The 12,500-nt window shown below is 41.0% G+C and overlaps 1 protein-coding gene across 1 annotated transcript; it reads right to left on the reverse strand.

Moving 5' to 3' along the window:
• Positions 1–12,038: 12,038 nt before the first annotated feature.
• Positions 12,039–12,500, reverse strand: LOC134206735 (uncharacterized). The gene has a single exon (XM_062682463.1). It carries the CDS (start codon positions 12,498–12,500, stop codon positions 12,039–12,041), a length of 462 nt encoding a protein of 153 aa, XP_062538447.1.

A 12,500-nucleotide genomic window follows, 5' to 3' on the forward strand; every position in this document is an offset into this window, starting at 1 on the left:
CAACTAACTGAAATCAACAGATGTCGTTAGTGTTTGAACGACGATGAATTTGATGAGTAAATGTTCAATGTGTTATGTCTGTTTGTCTGTGATCCCATGTTCTTAATAACTTTTAAACGCAATGGTTTATCGTTATCAAATTCAATAGTGATCAACAAGGCTTTGTCCCCTGTCGAATGCAACTTGTTGCGAGAAAATCAGTTGAGAATTGCTATATGAAAAAGTGGCTAATGTTTTTTCGGTTTTCGTGTGCACACACACACACACAGACATACACACGGACAGACAGACATTTGTTCAGCTCGACGAGCTGAGTCGATTGGTATATAATATCATGGGTCTCCGAGACTTTTTATTACATTTGGCTTGAATGCCTTCAATGTGATTTTTAAAAGTTAATTTTTGATCTAGCAGAAGTCCTAAATATTTTGCTTCGCTAGACCAATTGATTGGAATCCCATTCATAGTGGCAATATGTCTGCTAGAAGGTTTCAAATAAGAAGCTCTCGGCTTAAGTGGGAAAATTATAAGCTGAGTTTTGGAAGCATTCGGGGAAATTTTCCATTTTTGCAAGTAAGTGGAGAAAATATCCAAGGAGAGGCCCGTGTCATCTGCAATCAAAGATTTTTGACACCCTGGTGGAAAATCAGGTAAGTCAGAAATAAAAATGTTATACAATATAAGCCCCAGTATGCTGGCTTGGGGAACGCTAGCTCTCACATGTAATATATCAGATTAAGAATTCTGATAGTTTACTTGCAGTGAGCGATCTGATAAATAATTTTGGATCAGTTTAATAATGTACAGAGGAAAAATAAAAATCATCAATTTTACAATCAACCCTTCATGCCAAACATTGTCAAATGCTTTCTCTATATCAAGAAGAGCAACTAAAGTCGAATATCCTACAGATTTGTTGAGTCGAATTCAATTCGAAACTCTTAATAACTGATGGGTGGTTGAAACCAAATTGCTCATCAGCAAAAATAGAATTGCCTTAAATATGAACCATCATTCTATTTTAAATAATCTTTTCAAACAGTTTGCTCATTGAAGAAAGCAAACTGATTGGGTGATAACCAGAAGCCTCAGCCGGCTTCAAAATTGGAACAACTTTGGCGTTTTTCCATTTATCTGAGGGGTACGCCAATTGAAAACATTTGTTAAAGAAATTAACCAAAAAGGATAAAGAGCTTTCAGGAAGTTTTTTTGATAAGTATGACGCAATGGATAAAAGGACGCAATGAGAAAACAGAACTGTGCAGTAAAAATCCTATTCGACTAAATGCTGGTGTCATATTAAAAATTTGGAGACAGCTGAAGCGGAGTGGAAATGTCCCGAGCGGAATATTAAAACGCTTCTACCACGATATATGAAGCGTTCTAAGCCGACGGCGCGGCACTGGTCTTTCGGTTTTTCTAGTTCAAACACTCAACTACGGTTAGAATAAAACTTTATTATTTATGTATCACTTGTTTGTACAATTATAAACTTCTTTTACATTTTAGCACTTATTTATTACAATTATTACAATTAACACTTTTCGTATAATTATAAACTCGAATATTTTCCTTTTTACAAACTTTGCACTATTTCCCGTATGACAATGTCTTTCCCAGAGATACTAACACATTTTGTTTATCGATACTTATTCTGAGACTGTAACACCGTTTTTCGACTTTACCGCGACGGACTTTTTAACTGTTCACTTATGTTTTTTCACAGAGTTAATTAATTTCAACTTAGATCTCGATTCGTGCACTAGTCACGAGTGTCGAGGTGTCTAAGGGACAACCCTGATTCAATTGGAGTGTTCGGTAGGCCGGCTAGGGAAACCTAGAAAGCGCCGAATTCCAATAAAGGTGCTGCTGAATATTTGGGACTGACCCCGAGCTTGGAAAAGCGCACGGTATATATAGTCAATCCGAGTTCTGAATTTCATAATGATTTCATGAATTGCATCAGACTGGACTTTAGACCCCACGAAAGGTCCAAGAATCCTTAAATAACGTAACCATTTTCCTCATCCCACATTTATCTATTCAGACTATGTGGTTTTAATTTTAACTTCGTAAATATCCTCAATTTTGAGGTTCCATTCATTACTCAACTTTGCATTCTTTATGGATGCTCCCTAAAGCTCTTTTGCACGAAACGCTTCATCAGCTTATTTGAAAAATCCATAAATTCTGAAACAACTTCCTTTTGATTCCAAATTTTTTCAATAGTTATTTAATTTCTTGTCATAGATTAGCTAATTCAGCCTTAATATTGGACTTCCATACTTTACGAAACTTTGCCCCCTTTTTTTGATGTCCCCTTTGAAATTCTCTTGGAAAACCCCATAAAAAATTTGACAGTTCTGAAATTTCACGATCATTCGACGAAATCGGGTGTCTACTAAAGTGACCTATTTTTAGACCGACGACGTCAATTGTCGTAGGCTACATATTTTCGTCACCAGATTTATTGTACGATTAAGTCGAGAGTAACCCTTTGCCTATTTCATCGGTAAAATAATCGATTGATTGTTTATTTGGTGCTTATTTTGATCGTATGATTATTGAACAGACGACATCGGGTCCAAATGAAGCAAATGAAGCAAAGTGAGTATTTGATATTTATTCGATTATTGTTACTTTATTTAATAAATTTTCAGATCGACGCATATTCAGGAACATCCCGGGAGACTGGTGCTCTCGAAATAAGCTGTTAATCATGGTAAGGTATAAATTTTGGTCAATTTTAATATATATATATGTTTAAACAACAAGATCCCAAACTAAGTGAAAAGCTTTTATTATATCCTGGATCCCTCGTATTTTGAATTACTGGGTCTTCAAGGAGCTTTACTATCATCTTAAGGCTCGCGTATTCCTTGGCCAATCATGTCCACGGATTAGGATCACAGCTAAGAAACGAAAAATGAAACATTTTCGTAAAAGAAGGGAATGAAGGATTACCTGTACCAATATTCTTACATTTTCGTTAATTTTGTATTTTTTAATTTGAAATTCATTAAAGTGAACGAGTACCTGGTAGCTCTGTGCTGGTAGTTACAACTTTTTTCCGGGTCAAGGAAGAGTTTGTAGGACTTTGTTCATATGGACAAAATTATGAAGTTATGTTACAGTTTTCAAAGATATTCCGCGATTTTATGGAACGGGGCAAACACCTCCAGAAAATATAACAATAACTTTTTCTCTTACAGAATGATGAGGTTTGAAGACGATCCCGTTCGACCCAAAGTGTGTGCTGAAGTTCCTGAAACAATTACCCATGCCACCCATTTAAAATCATCGATTAAACTACATATTTCGTCGGATTTGATTATTTTCCTCACCGATTAATCGTAAGATTTGGTCTGGTTCGAACATTAATAAAATATAATAAATCGATCAAACCACAGATTTCGTCTGTTTTCATTATTTACTACACCGAACTATCTTCAGATTAAGTCTGATCTGTTCGACGAGGCAATTTATTAAACAGATTAAACGCCCTATTTTGTCGGATTCGGTTATTCTTTTTACCGATTATTCGATGGACTTGGTCTGGTTCGCTCAATGATATTATTTAATGAATCGATTAGACCACCTATTTGATCTGATTTTATTTTTTTCCTCACCGATCAATCGATACATTTTGTCTGGTTCGCTTAATAATAAAATTTAATAAATCAATTAATCACTCTATTTTGTCTGTTTTCGTCATACATCAGTGAAAAGGAAATTGACCTATTCTTTATTTGATTTAGTCGATTTTAGTCTGCCGATTTCGTTTGTCGTCGCGTCGGTAGGCCCCCCTGTAAAATCCCATAAGGCTCGGTGAAACAATCTATAAATTCGTCGGGAACAAGATCGGTCGACCCTACCGACGTGAACCGATCTAATCTGGGGGAAAGTCGAGAGTATTTTTTATGGGGAACATTCTGTTCTCTTTTCACTCTCTAAAACTCTCTTATTTCGAGCACACATTCAAGTGGCTACTTCAATTTACTAATGTATTAATTCATATATCTTTTGTATAAAATGAGTATCTCTAAGTCCTGTCCCTTTCTTTACACCTAAACTTGAACATTACTGTCTCACAGAGTAATGTTCAACAAGTCCCAAATGTTTCATAATGCATGATACTACTAAACCAACGGAGTTGTGAAAATCTTCACTTAAAAATCTGTATTCAGACCCAGCATGGGTTCTTTTGTAAAACAACGCATCATACCGCCGAGCTATTAACAGCTACCGCTTGTATTACTCTTTGATGTTAAGTATACTCTTAAAAATCAATCAATCAATTGTTTTCTCTTTCTTTCAACTGGGCTTTGAATTAAATTCCCCTTTCCCTAAAGAATCATTACCCCTTCGGGTCGGCTCTTTCTTATCCGAACCACTCAGACCCCAAAATCAATATTTCCTTTCAAGTTTATATTGGTAAGAACAAAATCATGTTCTCTCTGTTTTCCATACTGGGCAACAAACCCCTTTATATCAATACACCTGTATACGTGTATGCAGATTCAATGAAGACTCTTATTGTCTCTATCATTTTGGCTAAGTTATTATTCCGCGCTCCTCGCCCAAACAAATTCTTTTCTTAGTGTCCTATACATATGCGCCAATGCATCATCATCAATGACGATCGCGGCTATGTACCGCTATATCGTACACTGTCCAATATGTGAGCACGTTTGAACATGTCAATCCACCGTGCTCCAGTTAAGTAAATCTGACTAAGCTGTTTTCGACGGTTTCGCCAAACCGTGATAAGGGTATGCGATATTTCACATAACTTTTAAATTGATGAAAAGTAAATTAACCCAACAATTCCTACATGCAACATTTTTAATTTATGTTGATTGCTCAAATTACTTTGCGTTGAGTAATTGAATATATTCGGCCTTGTTTTTACAATATCTCACTGCCATCAGTATTTAAAATGGTTTTAGGAAGGTGTCGGCACATAAGGCTGTGCACAGCACTCGTCGATAGAAAATCCTTCCGCACGCGATGGCATATGAGCAAATCAAACCACTTTCCTTTTGCCAGTGGAGATATATCAGCTTCCACACTGATATTCTTCCCTCCCTCTTCATACGGGAGCTTGGCAGAAGGAAGGTCGTGTGATATGTGCCATAACAAATATTGCCCTCCGCTCGCTTTCAAATCGACTTCTATAAAAACATTCTTCATGCCTGCCGTATCCTAACGGAACTATCAATTCTATACTTTCGCCTCTAATTCTATCATGAACATGTGCGTCTAAGTTTGGAAGATGATATTAGCATTTCCTTGATTGAGAATGTCTTCGAAGCTCCGTGTAACCTGATCCTCAATTGGACTAGTGAGACCTAGATTAAAATTATGGGCACTCTCGAACTGCTGAGCAAGTTTTTGAGCCTTTTCGCCATCTGTCAATAAAACTTTATTTCCCTCTTTAAGTGCTGGAATTGGCTTTGAGGTTTTTTAAGAATTTTCGTATATTTCCAAATGGATTTCGAACTGGGATCCAACTTCGAGGCATTATTCTCAAAGTTGGTATTTCTCAGAATAGCGAAACGCTTTTGCCTTTCTCGTACAACAAAGTTGTACCAAAAGGCTATCATTTCACTCCGAAAACGAGCTTTTTATAGAAGCCTCGGAGACCCATAGTGCTATATACCAATCGACTCAGCTCGAAGAGCTGAGTAAATGTCTGTCTATCCGTGTGTATGTATGTGTGTATGTGTGTGTGCACAGAAGCTAAGAAAAACATTAGACAACTTTCCATACAGTAATCCTTAGCCGATTTTTTGCAACAAGTTTCATTCGACAGAAATCAAAGCCTAGTTGATCACTACTGAATTTTATATCTTTCGACCGTTGCATTTACATCGAACCATATCAACGCCATCTAAGGTTGGTGTCTTGGCTAAATGCGAGAAAGGCAGTTTTACCATTAAAATCTAATCTGCTAATCTCGCCAATTAACTTTCAACACGGGATCGGGAGTTCTTTGGTATTGCCTTCGCCTCACATTTTTAAGATCAGTAGCTGAAGATCGTCGTCAATAATAATGGAGTTGAATTTAATTTCACATTTAGGAATTGCAATGCCTCTGGCTTCGACAATTAAATTTGTCAAAGATACGAGAGCATTATCGATATCACTTTTGGTATCGAGAGGCATATCAACATCAAAATTCCTATCGATATACGTTTTATATAAATCCCAATCAGCTCTATGATAATTAAAAGTAGAGCTGATTGGATTGTTAATGGCTTCTTGTGAGATTTCAAATGTCACAGGAAGGTGATCAGAGTCTAAGTCAGCATGAGTTACCAATTGGCCACACATCTGACTTGAATCCGTTAAAACTAAATCAATTGTAGAAGGATTTCGACTGGAAGAAAAACAAGTTGGTCAATTGAGATATTGAATAGTATAACAATCTTCAAATAAAATTTTACCATTGGAATTGCTTTGAGCATTATTCCATGAACGGTGTTTGGCATTGAAGTCACCAATTATGAAAAATTTGGATTTGTTACGAGTTAGAATTGAAAGATCAGCTCTCAACAAATTCCTTTGCTGTCCATTGCACTGGAAAGGCATGTAGGCAGCAATAAAAGAGAATTGTCCAAAATTTGTTTCAACAGAAACTCCCAAGGTTTCGAAAACTTTGGTTTCAAATAAAGAATTTAATTTATGTTTGATACATCTATTAACCTTCCTAGTGCATTGGGGTCCATTTCGACCCAAGCACACCCAAAACACCGCTGTAACTTTGTAACGCAACGAGATACAAATCTGAAAAATTCTGACTTTTCCTAACTTTCGGAAATTAAGATTTCCCGAGAAAATCAGCTTACAGCGACATCTAGGAGAGGCGCCACAAAAAAAGTGACACATTGTGCATTGGGTTTCATTTGGACCCAAGATTTCATCACGATCACAAAAACTCAAATTTCAACCGATTTTCAATCTTTAGGCATCAAACGAAAGTTGTAGGTTCCAATAACAAACCCATGGGGTGATTCATCCAAATTGATCACTCTAGTCCCCGGGGAACCTGTGTTTAAGAGCTACTGTTTGAGCTTCTCAATTTGGGACCAAATTTTCGAGTTTCGTGTTATGAAACATAAAATTGCTTGCAAATATGTGCTCTGATGATCCCAACTGTATTTACTATATTGTACATGCTATTTCTGGGCAAATTTATCCCTCGAACGGTCATCGGAAAGCCCTTTGGTTGAGGATCAAAGGCCGGTTCTTCAACTTCAGCATAATCAACGTCCATAGCCCTCACTCCGGAAGCACTGATGATGAAAACAACGCATTCTACGCGCAGCTGGAACGTGAGTACGACAGCTGCCCAAGCCACGACGTCAAAATCATCATAGGAGATTTGAACGCTCAGGTTGTGCAAGAGGAGGAGTTTAGACCGACTATTGGAAAGTTCAGCGCTCACCGGTTGACGAACGAAAACGCCTACGACTAATTGATTTCGCCACCTCCAAGAATATGGCCATTCGCAGCACCTACTTCCAACACAGCGTCCCGTATCAGTACAACTAGAGATCACCACTGCCGACAGAATCACAAATCGACCACGTTCTGATTGATGAACGGCACTTCTCCGACAATAACGACGTCAGGACATATCGTAGCGCAGACATAGACTCTGACCACTATATGGTGATGGTTAAACTGCGCCCAAAACTATCCGTCATCAACAATGTTCGGTACCGACGACCGCCGCGGTACGACCTAGAGCGACTGAAGCAACCTGATGTCGCCACTGCATACGCGCAGCATCTCAAGGCAGCGTTGCTGGGAGAGGGTGAGCTCAATGGGGCCCCTCTTGAGAAATGCTGGAAAACAGTCAAAGCATTGATTCGACGAAGAGTGCAAACATATTCTGGACGCATCACGGGCGGTCGCGCTGCAGCAAGGTACCCGGCAGAACGTGGAACGTTATAGACGGTAGCGGAGACAGCAGACCCGCCGCCTGGAAGAAGCGGGGTGCGAGGAGATGGAACAGCTGTGCCGTTCTCAAGAAACACGAAAGTTCTTTCAGAAGCTCAACGCATCCCGCAAAGGCTTCGTGCCGCGAGCCGAAATTTGCCGGGATAAGGATGGGAGCATCTTGACGGACGAACGTGTGGTGATCGAAAGGTGGAAGCAGCACTACGAGGAACATTTGAGCTGAGAGTACAGGCAGTGAAAGCAAGGCAGACATGACTACGTCAGTTCAGCGGACGATGGAAGCCAACCAGCCCCCACCTTGAGGGAAGTTAAGGATGCCATCCAACAGCTGAAGACCAATAAAGCAGCTGGTAAGGATGGTATCGGAGCTGAGCTCATCAAGATGGGCCCGGAAAAGCTAGCCACTTGCCTGCACAAATTGATAGTTAGAATCTGGGAAACTGAACAGCTACCGGAGGAGTGGAAGGAAGGGGTTATATGCCCCATCTACAAGAAAGGCGACAAGCTGGAGTGTGAGAACTTTCGAGCGATCACCATCCTTAATGCCACCTACAAAGTGATATCCCAGATCATCTTCCGACGGCTGTCACCATTAGTGAATGAGTTCGTGGGAAATTATTTATCAAGACGGCTTCGTTGACGGCCGCTCGACAACGGACCAGATCTTTACTGTACGGCAAATCCATCTGTTCGTTGATTTCAAGACGGCATACGACAGTATAGACCGCGTAGAGCTATGGAAAATTATGAACGAGAACAGCTTCCTTGGGAAGCTTACCAGACTTATCAAAGCAACGTCGGATCTGTGGTCGGATGGTGTGCAAAACTGTGTGAAGATTTCGGGCTAACACTCCAGTTCGTTCGAATCGCGCCGGGGACTGAGAAAAAATGCACAGCATATGTTTCGAAATGGACAAATTGATATGAAATTTGCGAAAAAGAATCCACGTCTCTTGGAGGGACTCGAACCCTCAACCTCCTACTCTCAAGATAGGCGTGATAACCCCTACACAACAAGGTCACGTTTGCGGAAAAGCCATCAGATTCCGAGTACCAACCTCTACCGCGGTTAGCTCTCTTTTTTGCAAATTGAATATCTTTCGGATGCTTGATTTGCCCAATCTCCACATGTGCTTTACTGTTGTATATCCACAGCCAAGCGAGTGCACATTGTTTATTAAACGAAGAGGATCGCACTCCATGCCCTTCAGTAACGGACTGGGCGGGACGGTATAGAATGCGAATTCAATCGCACTCTGCTGTGCCAAAGGCTTGCTTGGCTAAAGCATTTGATGAGTGTTAATTGTAATCAACGGGAATTCTCTTTCAAAATTATAATCCTCTTCGTACAGACGGCTGTTCTTGCGGTTATGTAGTAGGAACGAGAGGATTATAATTTTGAAAGAGAATTCCCGTTGATTACAATCAACATAATATAATTTTTGTTTAGTTCCCTGTAATCAAGTTGAAGGTCGAGTTTGTCTAGCAGGTCGTTTGGTCAGATCCTTGTGAGTAATAGTTAATTACTTGAGCAACGTGGTTTCGACAAATAGCACTGTCAGAATGTTGGTGTTTTACTGCCAATTTGTGTATAATTTTAACATTAGTTATAAGAATTTAGAAACTAATTCGATAATGGATAATCTTAGGTTGAATTCATTTCGTGCAATCATAGGGTTTGTTATTATTCTCTCCTTCGTATACACTCACCCGTTTGTCAAACCTATACCTGACACTAGCCATCAATATGAGTAGCAGACGAAAGGTGCGCTGGTCGCCATAATAGGGTCGGCCAACACTCCCCTCAGGGTACACCAACTTCGTTTGGTTTATCTCAGTCGCGCCGTACGTCCAAAATCGCCAACTTCGTCGTAGGTCGTTCGTAAACTCCAGATGCAGTTTGCAGGGTGGCAGAACGAATTTGTCCGTCCTTGCTAACTCGTACGTTGATGATTCTCCCTTTTGGCCAGCAGTTTCGGGGCATCTTGGGATCCACGATGACTGCTATATCGCCTACGGCAATTGGTTTCGTATGCTGAAACCATTTGGTGCGGCGAGTAATTTCTGGTAGATATCCGGTTATCCACCGCCGCCAATATTGGTTAGCCAGGATCTGTGATGTACACCAGTTTTGCGCCAGAACGGGTCCTTTATCGTCTAGGACGGTAAGTGGTTTGGAACCGTCGGATGAGCCGAGAAGAAAATGGTTGGGCGTTAGAGCGGGGGCCGAGTCGTCATCGATCGGTACATGTGTTAACGGGCGGGAATTCACCGTATTCTCAATTTCCGCCAGTAAATTACGAAGGACTTCGTCAGATAACCTCCGTGTTGAGCATACGGCCATCAAGTTAGTTTTCACTGTGCGTATAAGCCTTTCCCAACTACCACCCATATGTGGTGATAGGGGAGGGTTGAATATCCATTCCAGCTCCGGACTAGTAAATTCTCTCATCATCATCTCCTGGCTCAGCATATTCTCCGTTTCTTTCAGATGTCGATTAGTTCCAATAAAGTTTGTCCCACGGTCGCTATAGATTTTTCTTGGTGTTCCGCGACGGGCGATGAAGTTGCGGAGACCCATAATACAAGAACTTGTACTGAGAGAGTTGACAACTTCAATGTGAACTGCGCGTATTGTTAGACAGGTCACTAACATCCAATTACTATTTCAATAGGTCCAAAATAGTCAATGCCAATATATGTGAACGGACGTGAAAATGCTGCTAAGCGTGCTGGTGGAAGATCGGCTATGATTGGAGGTTGGGGTATAGCACGGTCATTTTTGCAACGCTGGCATGCTTTTCGTACTTGAGAGATACAGACTCGTAAGTGTGGGATTCTATATTTCTGCCGAAGTTCATTTACGACTGTTTCTTGATTCAGGTGGTGGTACCGCTCGTGGTAGTGCTTTATAATAAGAATTGGTGGTGTGGTGATTTCTGGGCAGAATTATGGGATTCTTGGCATCATCTGAAGCATGTCGACATGCGCCAATTCGTGTCCTCATTCGCATAATTCCACGATTATCTAGCCATGGTGCTAGTTGGTAAATAGAGCTGGTCTTCGGGAATGCAGTAGAGTTACTGATGTTGACTCGTTGTAGTGTGGCGACTTCATTTGCGTACCCTTCAGATTGGGCACGACGCAGGATATAGCCTTCAGCCGTACGAAGTTCCTCGCTAGACAGTGGATCTTTGATTATTGGCTTTTTACGTAAGTGCCTAAGCGCAAAGTTTTTCAGGAAACGCTGGATATAGGCGACGATGTTAATCAGTCGAGACCAGCTGGAATAGTTCTCCAAACAGATGGCTTGGTCTGTTGTACGGTGAAGTGCTAAGAACATCGGACGAAGCTCGGTGTTGGTCGAACGTGTTAGGTTGGATTGTTGTGGCCACTGGCTTTCTTTGCGCTGAAGAAAATTGGGTCCTTTGAACCAACGGCTTTCGGGAGACAAATCTGGCAGGCCAGTCCATTTTGTAGCTTCGTCGGCAACGTTTTGTTTACTTGGAACCCATCTCCATTCAGTAGCTTCCGTTGACTCTAGTATCTCACTGACCCGGTACGCGACGAATTGTGTATACCGTCGATGGTCTGAGTTCAACCAACAGAGAACGTCACGAGAGTCTGTCCAATAGAACTTTTTTTTTGGTTCAAGAGATAGCGATTCACAAACTGTTCGAGCCAATCTTGCTCCGATTACTGCGGCTTCAAGTTCCAGACGGGGAATAGATGTGAACTTGATCGGTGCCACGCGTGTTTTAGATGCAACTAATGAACATTCGATTTCCTGTTCTCTGATGATTCTTAACATCACATAGGCAGCCATGGCGTTTTCACTTGCATCGACGAAAGTGTGAAGTTGAACTTCATCAACTTCATTTGCAGCTATTCGAACTCGGTAACATCGCGGAATCTTTACTTGTTCAACGTTTGGGAGAACCTTTAGCCAGAGGGCCCATTTCCGAAAAGCTTCGTCGTTGATAGTTTCATCCCAGTGAATCCCCGAACGCCATATTTCTTGGAGAATAACTTTTAGATATGTGAGGAAGTGCGCAATCAGTCCTATAGGATCATAGATCGTCATCAATACGCGCAAGACCTCTCTTTTCGTGGTACCGCTGACCTAGCAATAGGGCGCTATCGTAGCGACTCCATCCAACCTTATACGTGAACATATCTGACGTTGTGTTCCACCACATCCCCAGGACCTTTTCAGTGGACATCTCTGCGGTGAGGTCCAGACTTTTCTCTTCAATACTCGATCCATTCAGCATTGCCAGTACACTCGTCGAATTACTTATCCAATTTCGGATCTCAAACCCTCCTTCTGCGTGAACATATCTCACGTCTTCAGCTAGCTGAATTGCCTCTTCTTCAGATTCAATGCTTACCAGCATATCGTCTACATAGTGAGCCTTTGTTATAGCGTCAAATGCCGCCGGAAATTGTTCTTTGAACCGTTCTGCGTTTATGTTTTTGACAAATTGCGCGCTACTCGGTGAACAGCAGGCTCCGAACGTCATAACCCTCAT

Source organism: Armigeres subalbatus, chromosome 1, assembly GCF_024139115.2.
Source record: "Armigeres subalbatus isolate Guangzhou_Male chromosome 1, GZ_Asu_2, whole genome shotgun sequence".
NCBI classification, from domain to species: domain Eukaryota; kingdom Metazoa; phylum Arthropoda; class Insecta; order Diptera; family Culicidae; genus Armigeres; species Armigeres subalbatus.

Excerpts from the sequence above, each read along its gene's own strand:
- LOC134206735 (XM_062682463.1), bottom strand. The coding sequence starts at position 12,500 with ATGAGGGTTATGACGTTCGGAGCCTGCTGTTCACCGAGTAGCGCGCAA.